Source organism: Phalacrocorax carbo, chromosome 13 (genome assembly GCF_963921805.1).
Source record: "Phalacrocorax carbo chromosome 13, bPhaCar2.1, whole genome shotgun sequence".
Lineage (NCBI taxonomy): Eukaryota > Metazoa > Chordata > Aves > Suliformes > Phalacrocoracidae > Phalacrocorax > Phalacrocorax carbo.
The window spans coordinates 4,257,156-4,283,454 of NC_087525.1; the positions used below are offsets into that span (position 1 = coordinate 4,257,156).

Below are 26,299 nucleotides of genomic sequence, written 5' to 3' on the forward strand. Positions count from 1 at the left end.
TATACTTACTATAGGCAAGTTCTGCTAATGCAGCTGTGTCTCAAAATACTGGCCCTGATTCTGGAGCTGAAGACGCTGAGTTGACGCCAGTTGATGTGGATATGAACCTAGTAGCTAACCTGCTTGAATCCTACAGTGCTCAGTCTGGACTGGCAGGGCCCACCTCTAACATTTTGCAGAGCATGGGAGTGTATTTACCTGAAAATGCAGATCGTACTGGCTCTAAAAAGGGAGCAACAGAATAAAAGACATGTCAGAAGGCATGACTGATTGAGAAATGAAGCACAGAAAGACTAGCAGTATTTGGCGGAAGAGACAAAAGGTTTTAATTTAAAGCATCTTACTCATTAGTTATGTGTGACTTTAAAGACACAAAGTGAATTTACTTGCAAAAGCCGTCTGTTTGGATACCATCTTGGATAGAAATTGGATTTTTCCAGTGCTAACACATTTTCAGAAAGCTGAAAAGTGATATTGTGACTTGAATGGAACTTTTACTATAAAACCTGTCTTCAGTTTTTCAAATCAAGGATCCAGTTTGCCGTATTTCTAAAATGCCTTTTACCCGTTAATAGGTGGTTTCAGTATCTGGAAAGCAGTTCGTGTTCTGAAAATGCTCCTGCCTTCAGGGGGAGATAGAGGAATACCACGTTATAGAAGCAGTTTTCTCTTGTGGGTTTGGGAACGCTGGTTAAATGTTCAGCAGACACTTAATCGCTTTTCCAAAAGTACAATGCTTCATTGTAAGAGCTCCTGATAATTACTGTAAGAATCTGTTCTTCATTGACCAGGAGGATTTGAAGAGTAATTGGATTGAATATGTAAATATTGGCTATAAGTATTTTTTGAATTTATTTAAATAAAAGCAGAAATACAACTTGATTACTGGAGATGTTTTGTTTTTTTTTCCTTTGAAGGTATGCCTGACTTCCTCAGTGCAGTATCAGATCTTCTTGGAGTTAAAGCATTTTTATAATTGGGCATTTTTTGAATTCCATTATTGCTGAATGTTGGTATCGTGCCAGCAGTAGCTGTATGCGAGCCCAGTCTGAATGGTTTAGTTTTGTTTTTCAGTGAAAATGCAGCTAGGAGGTGTTAGCATGTTGCTTTCGCATGGAATGAAAAATCTATTCTACATATGAAGACTTACAAGATAAATAAAATCAAGATAAAACAAGATAAATTTGAAATATAATATGTCGAAATTCTTGATTTACAGACAGCAAGAATGCAGTCCCGCCAGATCTGAATTGACTTCTGAGTCTTTTTTTTTTTTTTTCTTACACACAACAATTAATCAAGTGTCTTAACTGCTAGAAAAGAAGCTCATTGGTTGAGTTTTTGGGTTTTATTTGTTTGGGTTTTTTAAACATATTTAGAAAATAGTATTCAATGATAGAAAAGCCTGATTGATCCTGAAGGCATACCTAATTGTTTTAAATGAGATTATCATTATTATTGTTGTTGTTATTAGTCTTGAGGTTTGGAGACCATTTACTTGAAACCTTGGTTTTAATTTTTTTGCTTGTTAAGTGTTCGCATTATTTTAACTGACAAAGCAGAATGTAGCAAAAGTTGTTTCCATGTGGGACTTGGACACTGGTTGGGTGATGGGTTCCGGTGCCTGACTGCCATGCCAACTGAGTTTGACCAATACACAGAAAATTCTTTGAAAGCCACACATTGGCATAGTTTCAGTGAAATTTATGAGACCTCGACCATATACAACGAATACTTGCTTGCTGACTTCCCTACTGATCTATGATCACGGGGTTCTTTTTTTTTCTCAAAAAATTTTGTTTGTTTTTGCAGATGAGAAATACCTTGTAAAATCCTCCATTACAGTATCATAAATACAGAGATTCTGTACGTGAATGCATGGAAAGGATGTGGATGAAGGGTATGACGACTATGCTGCTTCCACATTTGTCCTCCACAGATGTCGTATAAGTTACTTCATCAACAGTTCAGGGGCAGCCCTGGCAAGTTGGACAGGGATTAGAGATGGACAACAAGAATTCGGAAGTATGAAGGTGCTGCTGAAGTTCAAGGAGTTTGGACTGCAGAGAGGTGAGGTGGAATGGGATTGAGTTAGACAAATCTACGCTGGAAACATTGGGGTAACAGAAGTTCCTGAATCTAGCAGACAAGGATAACCAGCAGTTAGTGGTGGAAAACAGGTGTACTTGAACCTTAAAAAGGGTTGATGCTTTAACAGGGAAGGTAATCAACACTGAAGCTACATAATATTCTCCACGAATTAGTAGTTATGTCAAGTTTAGATATTTAAAAAAATAATTCAGTTTCAACAACATGATCACGTTTAAACTCTCTTACAGCCTGTGCTATACAAAATGTCAAAATAGATCAAAGGGCTCTTCTAATGTAGTATGTGAAGAAAACTTCTAAGCTAACGTTCAGAACAAAGCTGCTCTTTTGGAAGCACTTCAGCTGACCTTGCTTCTTGGATAATCTTACTTTTCCATCAATTGGACTGTTATTTCTGGGGGCTGCACTTATTCCAACTATTTACATTTGTTTAGCAGCTTCATGGTGGAGACCTTCAGGACTCTGGAATCGCTCACAAGAGAATTTGCCATTGAAGAATAAGCATTTCCATGCTGCCCCTTCCACTGCTTTGAAGTAACATACGAGGCGTTTCTGCTTTTAATTTTGAAAGAGTGTTTTTAGTGAAGGAAGCCTGATGGAATTAATTAGGGAAGACAAGTGCAGTGTGGTTCCCTTTCAATGGATTGCTATCAAAGTGTCCATTATATTCTAAATTAGTTTAACTAGAACTGCATTCCAACACAATTTATTCACTTTGCTCGCTTGAGCATCTGCCTTTCGTACAGCCTTGTTCATCGTAGAACTTCTGACCCTTCCCAGAAATGCAGTTTGCTTGTTTGTGGCTTGACCCTGTAGCCCCAGTTCTGAATGGCGTAGTTGTTGACTGGTATGTTTCAAGCAAGAAAACAAATAATGGATCTTTCATCTTCCATAGATGAGATCAGAACTAATCCAAGGGGACAGCAGCGACCTTTAACTTGTTAAAACTCTTCTGAACACCTGGGCAGTTCGGCTGTTGCCACTCTTTCCACCGACCAGCTTTATGGAATAGTGAGGAGCCTAAGAAAAAGGGTTTTTATTTCTTCTGTGTGCAGTTCATCTCAGGAGTCAGCAGCCCACAGGCTAGCAGTGTTTTCAGCGTGAGCCCAACTCCTACCTGGGCAGTGGGGAGGAGGTGTGGCTCTGGAGGAACAGTATTTAATGACAGCTAGCTGTGTTCAAGTGCAGTTTGGTGTCAGTGCTATTTTAAGTCCCTGTCCTTGCATCAGTCTCCTGCAAATAAACTGTTTTCAGCTTCCTTGCCATCTAAGTGGATGTCAGCCTCCTCTGTTGCCACGAGAGATCACCTCCCTGCACGACACTTGCCTCCTGCCTCTCCTTCCTAACACTGCAGTATAGGAGTAACAGTTATTCCCAGGGCATGTGTGAGTTACAGTGGTGGAAAAACATTTTTCATGACTGTTTGCGCAGCTCCTGCTGTAGCTCCTTCTCTAACACATATGAGAAACTGGATTTTGCTTTTAATAGCAGCGGGAGTCAGGGCAGGCCCTTTGTACCACCTCAGGATCCCCTGGGATGCTGCAAAAGCTGCAGCAGCAGCTGCCCTCCTTCTTGCCATTTGCATCTTTGGAATGGAACATGAGAGCATCTGTTCTGGCAGGTCTAAGCTGGAAATTTATTTCTTTTTCCAACTCTGTTTATTCCCCTAAGAAAATAGCACCATGGAGGGCCGTTGGGGTTCTCGGCTTAAACAGCAGAATACAGAGCTATTGGAAAAAGTTCATTGCTGAAGAATATAAAAGGTCAGGGGCATGAAGCCTAAAACATCACCTTAGTTGATGTGCATCAAGTGTGTTCCTCAGTCACCAGCTGAGGAGCCTGATCACCACCTCGTGAGGACGGAGAAGTCTTGTATTACAGACTGCAGGTGCCAACAGTGGATAATTAATTGAACTGCAAAACTGCTTTCAGGGCAAATAACTGAGATTGCTGTTGTGGTCATGATTCAGTTTATCTTGTGTTTGAATTCTTACAGTAACAACTTGTCCTGTTGAAATAGGATAGAAGCAACAGGCAGATGCAGGAACACGTGCTGCCTTGTGGAGCGCAGTGTCATGGAAAAGGGTATCACGAACAACTTACTGGTTTCTGGTGTGAAACTGGAGCTAAGAAGCAAAGTAATTAATGGAGGCAGAAGAGTATCGCATTGCGTGTTACTCCTGTGTAAAGTGTGCATTGCTGTTTGGAATAGAGCCTACTCCAAAAGTGGGTCAACGCTCCCAGATGGATATTCACAATTTTGCAAGCAGACAAGGATGGGAAGCGAAGAGCACCACTAATGTGCAGGTAAAGCTCAGTTTATTCAGAAAAAATACATAGGTGGCTTGACCACTGTGCAGGTAGGAGGTAGAAAATGAGGTATTTCGAGTAAAGACTTTATAATTTGATGGGAAAAAGGAGTAATGATATTAATGATAACCAATGACTGCGGTGATGTTAATCTAAATTAGTTCAGATCAGACCTTTTTTTTTTTTTTTTTTTTAAATTGGTGAAGGTTATTAACCTTCCCTGTGGTTATCAGGCCATACAGCTCTAGCGTTGGAATATAACCTAGTTTAATCTAGGCATTCTCCATGCTATATACTGACAGCAGCCATCTTGAACTATTGTATTCCCTCACATCATTACTGTGTGCCCCACATGACTGTAGACATGTTTTCTTTCACCAATAAAATTTTCACGGTTTTTGTTGTTCAGACAGGTCACAGTTAGTGCATTTTGTGCAGTATCTGTTTGCTTTTGCTGAGTTCCTGTTATACAAACAATGCTTCGGAGGTAAAGCTGTGTAGCTGCTCTTGTCCTAGTCCGACACACATTCATTTAGCACCCTGACTGCAGTGTCCACCTTACCATTTATGAATTTTCAGCTTTCCAGTCCTTAAACGATTTTGAGATTCTTCGACATTAATAAGTGATGTGTGAATTTGCTTCTGTCCCTGTCCCAAACCTCATCTTTCTTCTTTTTCTGCTTCTATTAATATTCTAGTAAATCTTCTGGGTCTCTTTACAATATTTCCACTCACAGAAATAGACTCATCTTTGCATTTCCTGCCATTAGAATGACCTTACTGTGTATCGCCCTTTTTCTCCAGTCACCAAATCTTACTGAAAAATCTCTTCCTTGCCTCGCCTCCTAACTTCTGCTCTTTCTCTCTGTAGCTGTGTTGTGTTTAGATGCGAAGTTTTGTGGAGAATGCCGTATAAAAAGATGTTACATGCAGCTGAGCGCAGGGACCAGTAGGGAAGGACATTGTATCGGCATTTTCTGTTCCTGTGCCAATACTGCTCTCCCTGTGAGGCAGCTGGGGAGGCTTTTGTGTTTCTGCCTCTGCAACCTCTCATGTTTGTGACAGCCAATGCCAACTTCGGTTTCTCCATGTAATGCCGATTCTGGACATCACTGAGTTGATTCACCTGGCTGTCTACAAAATACCACTTCGATGGCTCTTAAAAAAAATGCAAGACACACCATTTCCAGATTGGCAACTTGGCCTCTTTCTTTTAACAGAAGTAGGTTTGGTGGTGCTCAGTGGTTCCCAGGTGTATGCGTTGTTGCATGAATGACATCTGGCAATATTTTTTTCCCTTACACAGCTGCTAGCCATCTGTTGCGAAGTTGAAAAGTGAACAAGTTTTAAAAGGGAGCTGAAGGCTGAGGCTGCTGAATTCATTTCAGCAGTGCTTCACCCTGAAGCACAGGAATTGTATTTGTGTAATTACAAGTTTTTCTGACAACTGTCCTTTGTAGCTGCCAGATTTGATCTGCTCATGGCAACTTGAAAAATGATTACCTGAAAAATGACTTCAACACTGTCCTGCTGACTGGTAATACTTGCGAACTACTGGGTTGTAATGCCACAGGCTGGCTGCTTTCAGTGGTAGGTCTTGCCGTAAGTCCCAAGCCCTTGCACTCTCTGAAAGCAGAGGAGTCTCAGGGGTTTATGCAAGCCAAGTGTCCCCAAAAAGAATTCATTTAACGGATGTGTTTATGAGAGAAGTATGTTGCAATGTCCCTTTGCCTGGTTCATATCTTGTACGTGGAAAAGCCCTGCTGTGTTATGTTGAAGAAGCATCTGTCAGGAATTGCCTGTTTCTATTTCCAGGTCACCTGCCTTTAGGGAGCATGTTCTGTCTTGACTGCAGTGAATATTACTCGGGCTTCAGCCAGATTTCTGAGGCAAATGCAAGTGAGAACAATGTCTCTCTCATCTTGTTTTTCTGTTCTGTTCACAGCTGCATATTGCCTATAATCATTCCTGCTTTTTTAACATCAGGAATAGAGGCCACCATTATGGCTCCATACCTAAGTCAAAAGGGTATGGATTAAGGATTTTTTTAAAGCAGTTCAAAATTTGAGGACCTTAAAAGATGTGATGGGAATACTGCTTTGGAGTTATTCTTGCTCTACAAAAAAAAGTATTAGAGTAAATCGAAAAGACTTTTTTTCTAATTGATAATTAAAAGGAACATGCAGACATTTAACCCTGTGTTTTTAAGGGCAAGTCACAGAAGCAAACCAATTAGAAAATAGCTTTGCTTTTCCTCTTAAACTTCTTGTAGAAAACAGGTGGTATCTGATGAAATCTGAAAAAAGCTGGTATAGTCAGAGCATGAGATGAACTGCAATTTTGAGAGTTATCCTGAAGTCTGTGGCTATCTAGCAGGCTCAGCCTGGGCAGCGTCTGGCCCACCAGCATTGCACAAGGGGGCAGCAGTAATGTTCACATCTCCTGTGAGCAGCCTGCCGCATGCTGTGTCTCAAAAGCTTGGTGGTGCCCACATCGCTCCACAGTGACACCCTACCAAGGCAGGTCTGTATCAGCAATGTGGAAGGGACGGTTCTGAAGGAGCAGTGTCAGTACTCGCTCTCTTTCAGTCAGCTCACTGATAGCCTGCATGACGATGTTAAAAACCACCATTTAATAAGCAGAGTAACCTAGTGTTTCCCAAACACTGGTGAGTTTTCTCTGATGTTGAATCTGATCACACCATAGCTGGTTTGACCGAGACATGTACTGCAAATATGTACTGTGAAAGTACGAAACCAAAACACACAAAGCTCAGATACTGCAGAAGTCACACAGCTGTTCCTCCTATGTACTACTTTTTGCTGCTTTTACCACTTAGTCCTTTTTCTGCCACTGGGAGAACAGATCATGTGTGGATACTAAGAAGTGTTAAGTACATCGAGCTGGGTGTTGCACACTGGAAGCAAGCTGGGGGCACATTAATGAACTACATAAGGGTGAGCTGGGAAGGCATTAAGGAGAAGTAGGAAGGAGAATGAGAAGCAGGAATCCCTTGCAGGCGGATATCTAACTTTTCAATGTCTTCTACTGCAGAGAAGGGGAAGAAAGGAATAAGGCTGAAAATTAAATGGCAGATTCCAGAGAAGAGAGAGGAAGAGGTAAATGCTGGGGAATTAAAATGGTGAGAAAGCAGGAGGAACTACTATGAAAAGAGGCAGCAAGACATGTTTCAAAGGAAACTGGATGCAGGAGTGTTGCAGGTAAGTTCAGTGGTGTGGGGGTTCCTGTGGTGTGTCTGGCTGGGCTAGAGGAAGGAAGAAATGCCCTTGGCTGTACCAGAGTACATTCTTTCCAGGATGAATCACAGATCGAGTTCACAAACATGAAAGATATGCTCTGACACATGGGTTTTATTGACTGAGAGTTAGTGAGGGTAGGAAACGTGTTTGCACGTGCCACCATGGCCTGAAAGAATCCCCTCCCAACCTCCTAAAGTAAAATTAACCTGAGGCAACAAAGCATGTCTCAACGGTGTGAAAAAGCCTTCTTTCTTACTTATTGCTCAGGTGTCATGACTCCAGATTTTTACCATTGCTCAAAAGGTCTTTTCACCTGCAGTGAATCCTAATGGTGGCAGCCAATGACACATTCCTGTTCCCCCTTCAGGTATCTGTACTGACAGCTTTGCAGTCTTGGCATTTGAACTCTGACCACGTAGTCAGAAATGGCTGTCATCCTGAATCAGCAGCAGATCAAACATCCTTCCAGCGGTCTCTTTTACTAAGCTTTCCTTGCCCAGACTGTCTCTTTGGTGCTCTCCCTCCAGAGAAGTGATATAATTTCATCAATAAAATGAGACCGGCTCTCCAGGGAAGCCACAAACTTTTGGCCCAGGGTAAGAGGCATTGTGCCTTTCAGGATTATCTTCTGTCAGAAGTGCAGTCCTTTCTTGCAGCAGTTCCTCTCACCTTTGCTTTATCCGGGTTCTTCTAATATGCTTATATGTAGGTTTTGCTCTTCCACTCTCTACCACCAGATAGCTCTGTTCTCTCTTCTCTCTGCGATGGAAGTAATGCTGTCTTACTGGTGGGGAAAATGGTGCCTCTAGGGATATTTTCAGTTGCTCAGATATCGCAATGAAGTAGGAGACCACTTAACATTTGCGAAGAAAATAGGATGTTTTATATGAAACTGGAAGATTGAATGAGAAGGGAAGCAGAAAGGGAGAACATACAGGCAGTAGCTTTTTTCTGGTTTTTGATAGTTTTTCCAATCATAAATGAACCACTGTCCCTTTATTTTTTCCTGGAAAAAATGTGCATTTGATATCCATCCAAGATAGATAAATTTGAGGAAAATGGGACATAGGTGCCAGGAGCTCACTGTTCTGTTGTTTGCTGGGCAACACCAGCAGCTGGTCACAATAAGTTTTATGCTTTGGAACTATGAATTTTATTGTACATTTACTGGAAGTCATGGGATCTCAAAGGTCATCCACTGTACATGGAATTGTCTGAGGATGATCAGTTTAGAAATGCCTTTGCAGGTCTATGTATCTCAGTGCAAGACTGCTGTTCAGTCTGGTGCTATCCTCACTGGTACGCAGGCTTTGCTTTCAGTAACTCTGGAAGCTTTTGTATCGAGCTTTTGCAGTTCTGGTAGAATTGCAGACTCGATGAAGTCATGCCTAAGCTGGCTGGGAAGTTTGCTGCTTAACCCACTCACAAATCAGCCGGTGAGCAATAGCCTGTTTGGGGGGGAACCAGGGTAATAAAATACCATCAGCTTGCTTTGAAAATCTGGGCTCTCTCTTGAGACCCTCTATGATTTCCTCCAGGCGAAACCATCGGGCTTCCTCTAGTTCCAGGCTGTTCATACTGATCTGGAAAGAATTGAGAGAGTACAAATTTCTTAAATCAGATTTAAATGTGGGCAGCGGTACCTGGCTTGTACTTGGCATCCACAAAGATCCTACACTAGAATGCCCAGAGTGCTTTATCCATGCCTGAATTAAGTGCTGATGCCAGTAAAGGAAAGGACATCACTATCCACCGGTACTTTGTTGTCTGGGTTTCTTTGGGGAAGCCACAAATCAGGGTAGCCCTATTCCATCATGGAATCATGGCCTGCAAAGTACCAGTGGCTGAGCACAGTAATTAACATGGCAGAATCTGCACATTCTATGGCAAATACATATTAATACTAGAGAGTACCTCCTCTGCAAAGGTCAGAGGAGAAAATAGAGCAGTGCTGGGCTCTGGGCTTGTGTATATACAGTGACCTGTGCAAAATCTGGCACTTTGCAACAGAATATATGATTATTTTGAAATTTGTTCTTCACTTGTAGAGAAAGCTGATGGAAAACTGCATCTAGAGGGGATCTGATGCTCTTCAAACTGAAGTCTGTCGACTAAAAGAGATTTTGCTACATAAGGTGGGCAGTGAAATGCCTTAGGGGAACCCAAGTCTTCTCACCTCAGCCTGCTGTGCTCTCACCAATGCGTGACAAGCTATCATTAAGCAGCTGCTGGGAAAGGGCCAATGCTGAGAAGCTGAGTACCAGAGTGAGTCCACCTCCAGGCCCACCTCTTCTGCCACCTCTCGCCGGACTGCCTCCTCCACACTTTCACCTAGAAGCAACCAAAGTTAGGTAAGGACGGCCTGGCCTCAGGGCAGCAAACCGTGGCAAAGAAAACACAGGCACACTCATTTCTGAGGTGTTCCAGCCCTGACTGCTCATGCACATGCAGGAGCTCTGACTGGAAACATTTGTCAGCAGGATGCTCAATTAAATTCATCAGGATTTCTCACCTCCCTTAAACAGAGGCAGCAGAGACATTTTTGGCTTTGTCTATATACAGCTGGTGGACAGAACAATGCTGCCTGTCTTCATCATTTCCCTTTTTAAGCCATTTTCCCTCCTGTAACAAGAGGTCTGTAGTTTTTCTTCTGAGCCTGACCGCACTAGACACAAAATGGACTAAAAATGTATTCGGGGTTCTAACTCAAGTCTTATATTTACCATGAGGGACCAGAGCAACTGATACACACCATAATTCCCATTCTCTTCAGATATATACAGCTATTTTGAATTCTGTCTGAATGGGAATACCGATCTATTTAGATCCAATATGTTTTTCCCTGATATCACCTATGTGTCCGTCCTCCTCTGTGAATAGGCATTTCATTGATGTCCCCCCATTCTGCCCTCGCACCCTGCAGGTTCTGCCCTTGCACCCTGCACTTTGCTGGATCAGAGACCACCTTACCCACATCACAGAAGCCTGACAGAGCGGTGTACATCCCCTGAGGAAATGAGGGCTGTCGTGCGAGGAGGCACCGGCTCCCATCAGACACCAGGGTGATAACCACTGGAGACATCTAGCAAATGCATCAAAAAGCAAAGCAAGAAGTTCAGACTGAACAAGTAAGTGCCAAATTGTTGCTTTTCCTTGCCAGTTGAGGGTCAGTGGATGAACACCAAAGAAAAACTACCCATCTACATGCAAAGCACTCCTGCTGCCTTTTATAGGTTCCCCTCCACGTGACCCAGCAGCATTGGCTTGCTGCCACAGACACCCTGTGCTGCTTACCTTTGCTCTTCAGGGGCTCACCTGCGGATAGTAAGTTATTCCGCTGGCATGGCAGACACGCTTGCTGCCAGCTACATTCTTCTGAGTCGGCTGCCCAGTTTTGCTACAGTACTGGTGGGAATCGTGCCACTGGAGAAGGGACTGGGCCTGCAAACAGCAAGAGAGAAACAGACATCACATTTATACCTGGGGCAAAGAGATTCAGAGCAGTCTCCCTGAATGATACTTTGCTGTCTTCTCCCCAACATGCAGATAAACTCTGCTTATGTTTGGAAGCCTCAGAAAGGTAAATTAAGTACAGGCACTGCTTTGAAAAATGGCAGATTCTGCAATCATTTTTTCATGTGTCTTGCTTTAGCATCCAAATCTGAGCATGTTCAGGGGAGGTGGGGAAGAGTTGTTCTTTACTGGGATATAATGGGTGTAGTAATGGGAAACAAGCTATTCTAAGGAGTCTCCAACCCTGAATACCTTCTTGAAAAATAGCCCAAGCACCACAAACATTACATGCAGGAAAAGAAACACGAGCTATTTCTACTTTTGGGTCAGTACAGCTGATTTTCACACACAGGCCTTTTCTTAGGGCTTCCAAACATACAACATCTGCAGAGTAACAGCTTATAAGTGAGTAGTTTTAAAAGAGCAGCTCTGATAGATAATCTGTAAGTTCATTCATGAAATTCAGTTTGCCTAGAAGGTTACAGAAAACTAGCGCCCGATAGTTATTAAGGTGAGGACAAACTGGGATTGCTGTGACGACTGAGAAGGTAGTATGTTTCACACTGGACAATGCAGCAGGTTGATGCTAAATGGCTAATTACTGCGGTCATTTTTAAGCCACTTGTCTGTTTCTCTTCCTGCTGCAGCTTGCTTTTGGGATTGCAAATTTGGGAAGGCTGCTGTGATTTATAGTGCGTTTGTACCTAGGTCACTGAAAGTGTACAATAGGTACTTCCACAATACGTATTAAATCATGAGACAATATAGGAGACAAGGAGAAGGGCTGACGTTAGAAATAGCAACTTCTTAAAGTAAAAAATCCTGTACAATACCGAAGCCAGCAAAGAAGAATCTTTCTCATCCAGTACGAAGAGAGCCTTTCGTAAGTCAGTAAATGATCCCTTGAGTTCAGACTCAATGATGGATTTCTCCAAGGCCCCTGTTTAAAGTAACAACAACAACAAAAAAATCTTTGATCTCATAAATTGCATTTATTATCCCAACTTTACGCCCTTCATTGTTCCGGTACACAATTTCTGGAAGTTCCCATGGAAGTGACATCACCTCAGTGGTAATATTCCCAAATGTTAAGTGACCTGCCAACAGCCCACCTTTACGGACACACGCAGAACAGCAGTGCAGTTCTGTGGCTCTGACCCACCATGCTCATAACAGCTCCTACAGAGACTCAACTGAGCTCTCTTTAGCAGTAAATGTTCACTCAGGAAGCACTAGGGATGCTGCCTAGACAGCTTCTTCATTTCAGTGCATCAAATGTGATGCTGACACAGATGGAAGGAGGAATCATCCCAACCTAAATCCAAGGCAAAGTGTGGTACGTGCTCGTCTGAACAACTGATCAGCACCGACTTCTCTATCCACTGTTCAGTCTCTCTGAATTTCTCCAGGATCCTTTTCATCTCTAAACAGCAGGGGAAAGGGGAAGAAAAAGCTGTGATGAAATAAAATTCATACAACCATGATGCCCTCTCTAGATCTTCAAGGCACGCAAAATCTTGGCTCAAGACAGGGTGCTTATGTGAGAGGGGACCAGACAAGTGGTCCCACCCAGATGGAGACCAAAGGTCTGGCTTTCCCCCTAGCTGTTGGAAGTTTTGACCATGTCAAGCTAAAGATGCAAATGCTGTAATGCTTGGGGAGCAGCTGTCCATTCTGTTTCTGTCCTACACCAGCCAATACCTTTCTCTCTAAGAAAACTTCTCCTGCGTTACGCCAAATAACCTTTATCAGTTAGACCTTGCTTGTTTTCCTGCCAGCCCTTTCTCTTCAAAAGGCATAGTCCCAAATGTTTAAAACTGATCCTCTCAAAACAGATCAGGTATGCGTTGATACCGTATGTGTGTGAAGAACATGAGTTTGTGTCTGCATGCCAAGGTTTTAACTCTAAATAGTCTTTGGTTGTTAACAAATAGCGTGCTGCGTATAGCAGGATGTTCTGCACAGCTTGATGGATTTTTCAGCCCCTGTGTAAGGGGTTGCTTATTGCAAATATCTCAGTATCATTTCTGCTGTGTGATCCAGGAAGTGGTTCTTTCTGGACACCTGCTTACCTGCTGCACTGAGCTGTGGTACCAAATATTTCTTCCCCACTTTCTGCAGGAAGGGGGAGAGATTGTGAAAGAGATAGAAAGTTCCTGACGTCTGGGCTTGTCTACAAAGGCTATCATCTTCCTTTAGTTCATTCAAGTATCTGCAGTGAGAAAAGAATTGGGAAATGAATTCAAGATCATGTTGAGATTACCTGTGTTATGCTTATTTGGATGTGGTTATTTTGCACAGAGCAGGGGGCTGGAGAGATAGTACAGTTTTTTGTATTCCACATGCTTCTAGAGTTTTTGACAGCTGAGTCTGCTCTTTGGAGGAGTGTAACCTCTAGCAAAGGTGCCATGTGGCAGAAAACACTGCAATTCTTACTACCACACAAGTAGCCTGAAGTCTTGGACATCTGAGAAGATCAGTAACACAGTCTCTTAATCCAAGAGGTCTACTTTATAGGCATGCTCATTTGGGTGCAGGAAACCTTGATCTTCCCTTTTATTCCCCCAACTGGATGGCTCCAAGTCCCATTCGGCAAGGCTACTGAGCACTTCAGCTGTAGAATACGCTTCCCATCGGGTTGCATGCATCGCTGCAGGGTACGTTCTACCTGTCACGCTGACATGAGGAGTAAAGACCAAGCTGAAGTCATAGGGCCCAGCTGGCCAGGGCCTGAGTTAGTAAAGGCAGTCATTGAAAAAAGGGTGTCAGGATGTGCTTCGTTCAGTCTGTTTGCAGTAGTATGTAAGGAGAGGTGAGCAGCATCACTTCAAGTCTGCCTTGTATTTTAAGAGACCTTTAGGACAGCAAGCACAGGCATTCATTAACAGAGCTTCAGCCTGAGAGAACCAGTTCTTATCAGTGGTGCAGAGAGTGGAGAAATTTGGACTGTTATCAGTTACAGAGCTTACATAGCATTACGATATTATTGCTGAACTGTTAGAAGATTAACCCCCAGGTTAGATTTAGGTAGGGCCACTAGCGGCAGCGGACACAAGAGTGCCAAATGCGGGTCTTCTCGTTGTACAAAAGAATCAGATGAGAACTTACCTCATTTTTCTAATGTAGGTAGAGTGTAACCTGCAGAAGAGAGAGGAAGCTCTTCTGTACACTGCTTGATAAATTGCAGCCATAACCAACACCTACAGGGAGCTGTCTCTGCCTAAAAAGAGAAGCATAGAATACAATGCACCAGCCCTACAAAGTTAAGTTTGATTTAAAAGATGCAATAACCCACTGCTACCAGAAATCTCCCTCTTGCAGACTCTGCAGAATACTGGCATCTGCTTTCTAAAATTATCACTTTGGTCTTAGTCTCCAGTCACACATCAAACCCAGTTTCAGGCCATTTTTAAGAAATTTTAAAGATGCCTCAGTTTGTTTCCATCTGCGAGCATGCACAGAAGGTCTTACAGAAATTGCCATAAGCCTAGGTTCAATGTTGCTGCCCTGAACTCCTGTATCCCTGGGGAAAAGAGCAGTGAAGGTGGCTGCTCTCTTGTTTGTTTCCTACACAGTTGTAATGGCCTTGATCCAGCTGAACATCCTATTGCAGCACACAGTAGATCTGTGGGAAAGGCACTGATGCCAGAAGAGAATGAAAGACAAAATATCAGCTGCGGAAGAGAATTCCCCGAGTTAGTTGAGAGACAGCAGTTGCAGCTGAATTGGATCATCTCCAACTATGAATGTTTTTTGTGCCAAAGGATCCTACCACACTTTCAGCTCAGGCACTTACAGACTGCAGTTTGAACTCAGCTTCAGGATGTCAGAAAATAGCCAGAAATGCTACCCTCTCTGGCATTCATCCGAAACAGAAATTAACTATGATTCGTCATCATAACAATTATTTTGAATATTTCACTTTTCAACCATAGAACTTGAAGCCCTGGAAGCAGGAATTTATGTTTGCTTTGATTTACAGACACACAAGCAGTGCCAAGGAGTCTGTGAGTCCTTCCTGTCGGTAAAGGTCAGCGATGGCTCCTGAGCCTGAGTGGTGCCTGAGTAGAGGCAGTTTCAAGGAGGCATTTTCTGTAGCCAGCGATGTGGAGGCTTTGCCTTGCAGCTTCTGACACCTCTGCCCCAGATCCCTCTTTCCCACTATCTCAGCCAAGGGTGGTCTTCACCAGGATAATCCCTGGGGAGACAGGGGAGCCAAGCCTGCCGTGGAAGCCGCTGGGGAGAGCATCAGCGTCCCTGCCTGGGGCTTCAGCCGTAGCAGTGGGAACCTGGCAGGCTGCCGACAGGCTCGGGCAGGCATGTGCACGGATGGCGGCTGCCACAGAGACCGTGTCTGAAACAATCTTGTGGTGCGACGATTACGTCTCACTCGCTTCTCCACCCCCACGTCTCGTGTAGCCTGACGTGTGAAAATCTGCAGCACAGCAGCCAGCATTAAGCCGAGGAGTTTACAAAGAGCTCTGCACTTTGCTCTGGAATGAGCAGTGGGATGTGACCGGCTGGGGACAAGAGGAATATCTTGTACCTGGAACGATGAAATGCAGTGTCTGCAGGCGTTTAACCCCTTCCTTCCTAGGAAACACAATGCCAGATTTTGGTTAGGATCACTGCAAACTCAGAGACAGTAAAAACTTGATCTCGGGAGGCCAGCCCAAATTCCCCCGCCTTGCCGGTAAATCTCACCTACGCTGTCCAGCCGGCGGGAGGTGGATCTAGGCCTGCATCCCCACACGTTCGTTTTCCCCACTTAGTGCGCTCTGCGCAGAAGGAGCACTGTCTCCAGCAGCAGGGATCAGCTGCGAGAGTCCCACCTTGGCCTCAGCTAGAAGCGCTGCTCCAACAGCAAACCGCAGAGCAGCTGTCCTGCTGGGTCTGAGTCGCTCTTCCCCCACGGTGAGCGCTGGGAAATGTAGTTCTGCACAGGCTGCTCTCAAGCCCGTGGCAAAGCTAGATGGCTGACTCTGCTCCAGATTTTGACTGGCTCCTGGAGTTAGTGAGGCTGCCTGAGAGTAAACTCTTTTTTTCTTCTCTCCACACCTGCTTCATTCTGTCAGAAATCCACATGCTGTATTTTGCCAAGCAGAAGTTATTAAGAGAACAGTGCTACTGCAGTAATTTAAGCTGTTCTTAGCAGAGGAGTTTGCTCCTGTTAGATTCTGTTTCTTCTTTTTATTTGCCTCCAAGCTTCTCTGTTTTTTATATCAGTAACATAAGAGCATTGTTTAAAGTTAAGGACTGTATGTCCTCAAACAGGAAAATATGCCAAGAGCTGTATATATATCTAAAGGACGGAGCTGTTTAGTGTTCAAGCACCCAAAACGGCAGTTGAATTTGCAAGTGAATAGCCCTGACTTGGCAAAGCGGGCTTTCTAGACAGATGTCAGAATAATGACAAATATTTTTCATGCCTTTATAACTGAAGAAACAGATTCCTTTCAAGTACTGAAAACATTATTCTGGGCTGAAACCTATCTGCCTATATTTAGCACAAAGAGAATTTTATAAACATAAGAAAGTAAATATTTTCAGGGCAGACTTTTGCTTTTTGATAATGAATTGAGATATTCTTAATTGAGAATTCACATCACATAATTTGAGAGCATAGCTTGTAAAAATAATAAATAGAATATGCAGGGAAATACTATTCTTGTTACTAGTGTTACTTACAAGTTTAGGTTTAATTATGCTTGACTGCTATTTGTGTGCTTCCTGAAACACAGCAAGCCCAATCTTATTAATCCACTAGGCTAATTGGATTAATGGACAAAACACATCTTCCCTTAATAAGATAAAGGATTGAAATATAATCTCTAAGGGAAGTATCCACCCTGCTGTTAAAACAAACTAATGGATTTATTGACCTTAAACTGCCCCCAGAAATGGATCTTGCAAGAAGAGCTGGCTTAAGAGGGAAGCAGTTGGGGGAGATACTCTGGACCTCAAATCTTGGGACAGCCTCTCAATCTTCTTCAGCCCAAAGCACTAAGGTGTTGGTAAGTGTACCCCTACCCACATGAAGGATTAACATCCAGAGCACTACCCTGCAGTGTAAAGACTCCTTTGAAGGCAGTGCAGTGCTGTAGCCTCTTGTTGCTATACGCAGCTGAAAAAAATAATGGGTTACCCCAATCGTGTATACCTGGCCTCTGTGCTGTGCGAAGATATGCAGAGAAAATAAGATTAGAGTCACTTCTGTGACTGCTCTGGCTGGTGGGAAGCCATGCAGTCTGTGAGAGATTCCTTGTGCCTTCTCCAAGGGTTCAGGCACCTGCTTGTGATTGCACATTGCCCTATTAAATATTTCTGGAGCATGTAAGCAGGGGAGATAATTTTGAAAATAACATTATTTCCATAATTATTTAATTTAAAAAGCAGAAATATCAGATGTCACTTTGGCACTGAATTGCTTCTTTCTAAGTATTGTTGAGCTGGGCTCTGAGTTGTGTGAATTGCATCTATAAACTGTTATTTGTCCCCTGCAGATACTGCGCTCCATGCGAGATTCAATCCTGTGAGCGAAGTGAAGGTCTGGCCATACAAATGCGTCTCTGACAGCTTCCTGTAGCTTACTAATTTGAGTTTTGGCAGGCCACCAGAGGAAGTGAATCCCTGAGACCTTCCTGATGCAAGAAGCGCCATCAGAAGGAGCAGACGAAGAAGATACAAGCAGTGGGAACAAATACTTGTGACCTCTTACATGGGCAAGACTACAAAATAGGCAAATCTCTGGTCCTGTGTTGCTAAGATTTTTTTTTCCTTTTTAAATCTGGGTTTGTAAAATACTCATATTGGTATCATCAGTTGATAAAAGAGTTTTTCAAGCCAAAGAAGCACTGGAAAATGTAATTCTAGGCTAATAATGGTTATACTACTAATCTTGCATTTTCTTGCTTTTTCTTGTTCTGTTTTGTGTCTCTCCAGCTGCCCCCAATAAGCAGAAACAAGGATTAGAATTGCTAACAGCTGGCCCTTGCAAAACAACTGTTAATTGCTTTAAATACATAAAACCAGCAAACTGGCATTGAAAGCTTATGGGCAAGCCACAAGAAACTTCTTGGTAAAAATTTTTTTCTTTTTTAGCAAGAGCCCAGGGAAAGGCAAACCACTTCTTTAAAGGGAAAGTTAATGAGTAGTCTTTCCCCAATCGTTAAATTTTAGATGCAAACTAACCAAATCTGTTTTTTCTCTAAAGTTAGCTTGTAGAACATATTATGTGTGTGAGGAATTGCTACAGTTTCTCATACTCAGGGTGGGGACCCTGAAAGACAGAAACTGTCTAATTTGATACTGATGATTACGTTCTGTGCTCCTAACACTTGCACAGGTATAGAGGAGACACTTTAACATCTGAATGACACTTGAGTAGGATTTGCCTATGATTCACCTGTGTGTTAACACATCGCCTGCAGGTCACGGCCTATTGTCTCTAAAAGGCTACTGAAAACCTGGAAAAGGTTTAAAGAGGACAACAAGCATGATCAAAGACTAGGAATACAACTTTCTCTAATACTACCTGAAAGGAGGTTGTGGATGCAAAACAATTCTAGTTACAGAGAGGAGAAATACTTAACAGAGATCTTCATTGACTCTTATTATGTAGATGGACCACATCAGACTGAGAACATCCCTAACTTAAAAGTGTTTGAAGGCTATGACAGTATTCTAGGCAGTATGGGCTAAAAGAAATCTTTGGTGTGAGCCAGTACGGTTGTGTTCTTATGAGACCTCTTGTGCTTCATTCTTGTTTCAGATGGACCTTTCTTTTCATATCTTTCAGCATAGGGCCTATGGAGTGCTTCTACAGGATTGCTCAGAAAAGGAAGCATGTTGTGAGGCTTGTGCTCGCTGCAAAGGAGTCAGTGTATCTGCTAGAAAACACACAGGGCTCTGCAAATCCTAAAGAAAGTCTGAAAGGTGCTTAGTCTGCTGCAGTTCTCTCTTAAGAAGTGTTCTTGTTGTACTGGTTCTTAGACATAGTAAAGTGCTTCTTAACAAGGTGCTGACATAACAAATTGCCTGCTTGAAGCTGCCCAACCCCATCAGCATTTGACAGCAGGTAATAATGCACAAGTCCAGCACAGAGCAATTTACAAACAATCTCTTAATTCAGCTGGAACATCAGTGACTGTGCCAGAGTTGAGGAAGGCAGGAGAAAATGAGTAAATACTTTCTACCTAGCTTGGGAGAAAGCACCGGTAAGGGGCAGAAACAGATTCATGGAGCAAGACAATGCCATGGCTATAGGAAACAACCCTCGATTTGGTGGCCTGGTAGATGCCAAAATCCTGGGCTCCTTTTAGGAGAAATTTCTTTGCCTTCAGCCCCGTGCTGACCAATACAAGCAAGCCCATTACTAAACATGCTAATAAACATGATGTTGTTGTTCTCTGCTGTCTGCCTTACTTTCTAAAAATATCTGAATAGTGCAAAAGATGAAGCAGTGAATCCCACTAGAAAGAATCTGAAATGCCTCTACAGCGTATGAGGCTTTGCCAAATCTCTAGAAGCTGCTGTTAAATCTCTGGCTACATATTATGGACTCTTTGGATAATAGGGCTTTAACTAGATGCCTCAGCTAGAAGCTTGGATATCATTCCAGTGTTTCCTGCTAGTTGCAGGAGTTGTATTTCTGTTGGAAGACAACCAAAATGAGAGGAAAGGAAAGCTTATTTTTTGATGATAGTTCCACTACAAACTGGCCTTCTTCCTGCTCTGGCGCAGCAGCGCTCGCAGTACTGGCGATGTAGTTGGCTGCGTGGACGCATGTGTGTCCACATCTGGACAAGAAAGGATTAAATTAATATTGTTGTTTGTTTCTTGTATGAGATATGTCATATCTCATAGTCTTCCTCAAAATGGGGCATTACACCTGATGTTGTGATGTTTGCTCTTCAAAAGGTATTGCTGAGGGAGTTGAAGCTCAGGTAACAGTTCAGCTATAGGGAAGAAATCTTAGTTATGGATCCTGCTGCAATCTCCAGTTGCCTCTTATGAATGAGGTGGTTTTAAGCCAGCTGAAAGTAACCTTGCTAAAGAATGTGTGTTAGAAGGGGATTTGGACCTGCTATGCCTTTGCCAGCGCTCTGTAATTGTTGTTGGGAAAGCTTTCCAGCTAGGCGTGGCCAAAAATGTCTGTCTTAAAAGAAGGAAGATCACAGGCTTGCTAGGCTAGTAAGGAGAGGAGTCTTTATTTGAAGTCCACATCTAAAAAGAAAGGAAGAAGTGCTTGTGAGTGTCCCTGATTCTAACTTAATTCTGGAACTACAATGAACAAATAACTAGTTTATTTATGAACTCCTAGGAAACAAAGAACAGTCAGCGTAGATCTGTCACGGCAAGACATGTCCAAGCAGCTGCATATCTTTCTGCAATAGCCGAGAGCTCTTGTGCACCAGAGGGGTGTGAGAAGTGATACACTTTGAGAAACAGCTTTTGATATTGGCTTGCAAGAGGCCTCTGTGATCAGCAAAGTTTAGAGGGGAGATGGCTTCAGAAAGGGCACTTGATGACACTCTCGGTATGGAAACCTGGGCTTTGCAGAAGACTAGTGGAAGTATTGGATACCAGCAAGGACAATGGAGCAGAAAGTATGCTGTGAAATACTGGAGCTGACACCTGTATTTCTGGTGTGGAAAGACCATTTGGAGAGTGGGAGGTGCAAGGTTGGTTCAGAATAAAAATTATCAATAGACAAAGCACCCGTCAGAGATACATAATGTGAGACTCGGTGAGTGACAGCTGTGCAACTAGAGGATTGCTGCCTCGCCAGCCTGCTCCAGAAGTGAGCCTAGGCAGATGATACTAAATTGTGTATCCAGTATGAATCAGCGACGACACGCTGTTGTGGTCAAAAAGCAAACGCTGACTGGAATGTCTATATGGAAGCATCAGCTGGGGAGCTGTGGGAGCCATCCTCTCCTCGCCAGGGCTGGCGGGACCGCGGTAGGAGGTACCGGGGGGCCCGGGTGTGGGCTCTGCACCCCAGCAAGGGGGAACAGAGGTGTGCTGCTGGGGGCGGGAGTGGTGCGCCAGCGGGGCGAGGGGCCGGGCGGGCTGCAGGCAGCCACCCCCGCGGCACCGGCATTTTAGGCCCTTTTCTGGGAAATTTAACTAAAAAAAAAACAAAAAAAAAAGACAAAAAAAAAAGCGCCTTTTGGTCGCGGGGGCACCCCGAGGCCCACGTGGAGCACTAGCAGCGGCGACGCATGCGCAGTGGGACGGCCGCCGCTGTGAGCCGGCGCACGTAGCGCGCGCCTCCCGCCCCGCCTCTCCTCGCGCGGGGCGGGGTGGCGGGGCGTGGCCTGGGCGCCTATAAAAGGCTCGGCGGGGCCGGCGCCGCGCGGTGGGTCAGGCTCGCGAGTGGAGCGCGCGTCACGCAGCTCCCGCCGCTGTCGCTCGCGCCCTCTCTCCTGCCGCGCCCCGTCAGCCGCCGCTCAGGTGAGGCCCGACCGCCCCCGCCGCTCGCCGGGTGTGGGGGGGTTTGGGGGGTCAGGGAGGACCGGGCGTGCCCTGATGGGGAGTGTTGGGGTCCGGGCGCCGCCGTCGCTACGTGGGCGGGGGCGATACGTGGCAGCGCTCCGCCGCCGGCCCTCCCGGCGAGGGGCCGGTGGCCCGCCGCCCCTCCCGGCCGCCTTACGCAACGGGAGCGGGCGGCCTCCGGAGGGGGGCGGGAGGGCAGGGCCGCGGCGGGCCGCCCGAGCTTCCTCGCGGCGGGAGGCTGAAGGGTGCCGCTCCTCTGCCCACGGGGCCCCGCGGCCCGCTCCCCGCACCGGGCCGGCGAACGGAGCCGGGGGCAGCGCCGAGACCCCCCGGCAGCCTCCCGCCCGGCTCGGCTTCCCTCCTGAGGGTGTGAGGGAGCTCCCGTCCCGGCTTTGTACTACCTCCCGGGCACTGGAGCCGGCCGGCGTCCCGCCAGCCGGGGGCTGAATAAAAACGAGCTACATTTGCGCTGTCTTTAAGAGTTTTAAGAGCGCTCAGTCACTGAAACGACTTCGTGCTTGGATAGGTGAAAACTTCCTTTGCTTAAGGGCCGAAGGGGCCGCGCCGCTTGTCACAGGCTGTGTTTGTAACCACGGGCGGTGTGTGTAGTGGTTTCCTCGGGACGAATAAGGTTTATCGTGATTTCACCCGCTTTCTACTACTTTGGGTTGGATTCAACCACTTGCACCTATCTTGCACCTAACTTTGCTGTAAGCTATACCTTTGCGTGGGGATCTTGATGGGACCTAACCTGGCTAGAAGGAAAAACTCCAACGTGGGGTCTTTGAGGATGGTGTTGAATGAAGAGAAAAATGTCAGAGATGCTGAGAGTAAATATTCCAGTTTACCTGAAAAGCAGGGTGTTCTTAGAGGAAAGATACTTCAGGGTTACAGAGCCAAAGGACTGCCTAGTGTTTGGTTTCACACTTTTTTTTTTTTATTTCTCGAATTCAGTAGGAGGGGTTGCAGAGGTGCTCGAGCGCTTAAGTGCTCACCTACTTTGGGTCCGTAAAGATTCAGTGCTCAAGGCTTTAATAATTGAAAGAAGCTATTGGTTACAACAAGTAGATAAATGGTATATGCGGCTTCTTACGTTGCCAAAGACTTCTCAGCAAAGCGTGCAGACAGTACGCTGGCAGGGATGGGAAGTAAAGGTACTGACTTAACAGTTTGTTCGGGAAGCGGAGGCTTGCTTTTGGGGTGAGAGATGTTCTCTGTCCCACTGTTCTGCACCCATTACTACTTGTGGTTCGTTGTTGGATATGTTTGAATATCGTGAACCGTGCTATAGAGCATTTGACTCGACCTAGAGTACTCTCCGCTGCTGCTTAATTATGAGCTGACAGAACCGATTTTTTTTTTTCCTCCCCCCAGGACTCAAAGTAACAGGACTATGCATAAATCATGCTATGCTGAGAGTGTTAATGTTGCTATTTAAGCAGTGGTTGTGGCATAGGAAGGCATATCTCTTCTAGCTGTTAATTCATTTGGAAGCAGCACCATTTAATGAACTGCTGTCCAGTGTCAGTGCTGTCCTAAGCAGTTTCTGATCTGTTTCAGATACATCTGATAAAACAAACCAGAAATGAGGGTATGATGGGGAAAATCTCTACATTGCCTCCCAGTAGAAAAGAGCTGATATGGATTTTGCTAGGTCACTGTGTGGTCCTGTGCAGGACTGGTCATCTCCTGGCACAGCTGGTGGTGTGGAGATGGGAGCTGCTGCAGAAACTTTGAACAACAGGCTTAGCATATGCATTAAGAGCTATACATCGAGCCAGAAGAGAGAGCAGCTCTCTGACCTGTAGAGATCTAATCATTGTTGTGTAATGAGTTGTTTTAAAGTCTAGCCTTTAAAGCTCTGATTTTGAGGCATGCACATAGATTAGAATATACTCAGTGCAGCTTGAAAAACATAAAGGATAGATAATAACACTATGGAAGGAGTGAGGATAGATAGAGGTTTTATGGGAGGAAAACTCTACCTCCATGATGAGATTGATATAGATAAGGAAACTACCTTTTTTAAGAAAGTTGTCCAAAAGAATATACTTGCTGAAAAAAACCTTGATTATTGTGTCTGTTTAACTGAGGAAAAACTGTAAAGAAAGTCTGTGCTGAAACAGCATCTTTGCTGTCATTGTTCTGTGGGTTTCTAGGCAGCTTTTTTGTGATAACTTGCTGTTCCCCTTGAGATGAGCAGCAATCTGCTACTGCAGAACCACCTGTGTGGCTACAACTTCAGCCTGAAAGAGCTCTTATCTGTTACTATTTTAAAGCTGTTGATCACTGGGATTGTCCTGCTTTCTTTATAATCACTCTTAATATCTGAAAACACTCTGTATATCTCTATAGATATTCTGCTAATCCTTGAGCAGAAGGATAAATAGAAGGATAGCCTCCTGCTTGTTGTGTCTAATAAGATAAGTGCTCCGCTCCATTGCCAGTGTTCTTTGTCTTGGCTTAGAAAGTTAAAACAAGTGGGCTCTGAGAGGGCTGTGTCCATTCAGTCTTAGTCTGGAAGAAACCAGGCTAAAACTTGCTTCAGTTTCTTGGGTACAAATCTCTGTACAAGCATGTCTAGTCTATAGTCAGGTGCGTGAATGGTGTCTTCAAGTTGGCAATAAATTCTACTTAAAACATGTCACCTACTTGACTCTAAAATTGGTTCTCATCTCTTAGTAGATTATGACATTACTTATATATATGTAAGATTACTTATTACAACTTTGTCATTAAAAAGAAGCCTAAAAGACGCCATGTTCTTTTGTTAGCAGCAATTGTAGAAAATCTTTCGCTGCTTGGATCTTAACTTTAAAACAGCCTTTAAATGTAACATGCTAGAGAACTTAGGGAACTGGATTCTAATGTGTTTGTCCTGTGAGACTGTTGAGCAACAATGTCAGTGAAATGGTTTTGGTAGCATTTCCCGTCACATCGTGTCATGAGGCTGTAACTTTCGTTTTTCTTGAAATGGGAGAGGTTTAGTGCAGTGCATGGCTATGATTTCTGGTGCTATTCTCTTCCCCCTAACACGCTAAACTCAGCTCAGTTTGATTTTTTTTGGTGGTGGGGTTTTGGTTTGGTGGTTGTGGGGGTGTGTGTGGGGCTTGTTTGTGTGTGGTTTGTTTTTTTTTCATACAGTGGGATACAGTAAGGATTGTGAGAAGTCTTTAAATCAAATGTTGAGGATCTTAGTAATATAGTTTTGACTCCTGGCCTTGCAGCAGACTTAATTTTGAGTAGGTCACTGATTTCTTACCTACATAAAGAAGCTGTTTTGGAATGAAGTTAGAGCTATTCCAGAATAATTCCATGTTGAAGTATACCCTCAGTTTCCATTTTCTGTCTTGTTTTATGGATCCTGGTAAGCACCTGGGAGCTTGGAATTGGTGGTGAGGAGACTTGTATAATAAGCATCTCCAGTTAAATGCTTTGGTCCCTAATTAGCATGACCTTGATTGTTGTGAGGTTGTATCACTCTCCGTAGTTTGTCTTACCTTCACTTTTCCTTCTGCTTGCATGGATGCTACATGCATCCTGTGACTCTCGCAGGTTGTTTCTACTTGTAGGGCAAAGCTGAACTCTTTAAAATGTCCTCAAAAAAACACGCCTCAAAGTTTCATCATTTGAAGTGTCATTTGTTGTGTATCCCTACTGTTTGGGGAATCGTGCTGTGCTTGGTGGTATCATTCCTCTAACTGCTGCTTTGTTTTACTAGTATCTTCATGTTTGTTTGTTCTTTGCTATTTTTCCCTTTTTTTTTCCTGCTTTGCCATGTTTACTCCTTTCAAGCTTAGCAAATGTACTTCTTACGGAAAGTTGGGAAGCTCCTGTGTTAAAGCAGTCAGCTGGACTCCCACTCCGGTATGTGGGTAGCGGATTCCCTCCTCTCTGAGATGCTCAGCTGCCATCTTTGTGTTTGCCTGAGGGACGTGGCTGAGGAGGAGAGTCAGACTGACAGGAATAATGTAGGGAGGATTTTCATCTTGTTTTACTTCATGTCACTGACAGGAAGAAATTAAGCCTACTTATTTGGCAGCTTGTTAGTCTAAGAGATTTCCAGCATCTATCTTAACTGAGCTTTATTTTCTTTGATTTGGGAACCTGTAGCTGATCCTTCTGCAGTAGTTTTGAAAGCCGTGCTACTTAGCAACTGCTGCAAGGGCAGTGAAAGCTGGGCTGGCTGCTGCCTTGGGCTCGGTTTCCAGCTCTCTGAATTCTGTCTGGGAGGGAAGTAATCTTGAGTGCCTGAAAGCTATTACGGGAGTCTGAGTCCTTGCAAATGACAGAAAATCCGGAGACTGCGAAAGGAAAGAAAAATGAAGTTGGAAGTGACCTCTGGGCATCATTGAGCCTAACCTCCTGTTTGAAGTTGGGTGAGCTTGGAGGTTAGGTTAGGCTGCCTGCGGGCTGGTCCTGTTTAGTCTTGAAATTCTTCCAAGAATGGGAAATGCAGTTTCTCTGGGCAACGCTTTCTAGTGCCTAACTGCTGCTGCTGTGAGAAACTTTTTCTTTGTACCTACTTAGAATATCCTTTGGTGCAAATTGTGACTGTTGCCACTTGGTCACTCTGCTGTGTGTCTACGAAGGTGTGAGGAGGGAAC

General features: G+C 44.2%; 3 protein-coding genes and 1 long non-coding RNA gene across 12 annotated transcripts in view; 3 read left to right on the forward strand and 1 right to left on the reverse strand.

Annotated features, from left to right (window-relative positions):
• ECD (ecdysoneless cell cycle regulator) overlaps positions 1 to 882 on the forward strand; it is an 11,616-nt gene extending 10,734 nt beyond the window's left edge. Inside the window, exon 13 of the mRNA XM_064464579.1 lies at positions 15 to 882. Within this exon, the coding sequence (XP_064320649.1) occupies positions 15 to 245 (231 nt within the window). The 3' untranslated portion in view covers positions 246 to 882. The remainder of the gene's footprint in view (positions 1 to 14) is intronic.
• Positions 883 to 7,772: 6,890 nt separating this feature from the next.
• On the reverse strand, positions 7,773 to 16,138 carry NUDT13 (nudix hydrolase 13). 4 transcript variants are annotated; one of them, XM_064464590.1, is made up of 10 exons: positions 15,897 to 16,138; positions 14,301 to 14,412; positions 13,265 to 13,404; positions 12,508 to 12,615; positions 12,026 to 12,132; positions 10,995 to 11,120; positions 10,650 to 10,761; positions 9,856 to 10,010; positions 9,160 to 9,262; positions 7,773 to 8,438 (listed from the first exon to the last, which is right to left on the reverse strand). In XM_064464590.1, exons 2-10 carry the CDS (start codon positions 14,381 to 14,383, stop codon positions 8,407 to 8,409), a joined length of 966 nt encoding a protein of 321 aa, XP_064320660.1. In that variant the 5' UTR covers positions 14,384 to 14,412; positions 15,897 to 16,138; the 3' UTR covers positions 7,773 to 8,406. The 4 variants fall into 4 exon arrangements, with proteins under 4 accessions (XP_064320660.1, XP_064320658.1, XP_064320659.1 ...); XM_064464588.1 differs by adding an exon at positions 15,739 to 15,785 and having other exon boundaries at positions 7,773 to 9,262; positions 15,897 to 16,136; XM_064464589.1 differs by having other exon boundaries at positions 7,773 to 9,262; positions 15,901 to 16,136.
• Positions 9,929 to 19,570, forward strand: LOC135315579 (uncharacterized). The gene is made up of 3 exons (XR_010375058.1): positions 9,929 to 10,030; positions 10,603 to 10,807; positions 17,696 to 19,570. It is a non-coding gene; the product is annotated as an uncharacterized LOC135315579 (long non-coding RNA).
• A 1,940-nt stretch (positions 19,571 to 21,510) lies between these two features.
• P4HA1 (prolyl 4-hydroxylase subunit alpha 1) overlaps positions 21,511 to 26,299 on the forward strand; it is a 36,003-nt gene continuing 31,214 nt past the window's right edge. For 2 of the 6 annotated variants that reach the window (XM_064464595.1, XM_064464596.1), the window contains exon 1: positions 21,515 to 21,650. The gene's annotated coding sequence lies outside the window, so the exon portion shown is untranslated. Of the gene's footprint in view, positions 21,651 to 26,299 lie in introns of all 6 variants that reach the window. The other 4 variants (XM_064464594.1, XM_064464593.1, XM_064464592.1 and 1 more) reach the window with 4 other exon arrangements.

Coding starts and splice junctions, on each gene's coding strand:
- NUDT13 (XM_064464589.1), bottom strand. CDS start 14,383: ATGGCTGCAATTTATCAAGCAGTGTACAGAAGAGCTTCCTCTCTCTTC. Junction 10,762..10,994: donor GAATAACTTACTATCCGCAG/GTGAGCCCCTGA, acceptor TGCATTTGCTAG/ATGTCTCCAGTGGTTATCAC. Junction 10,011..10,649: donor GTCAGGCTTCTGTGATGTGG/GTAAGGTGGTCT, acceptor GGTTGCTTCTAG/GTGAAAGTGTGGAGGAGGCA.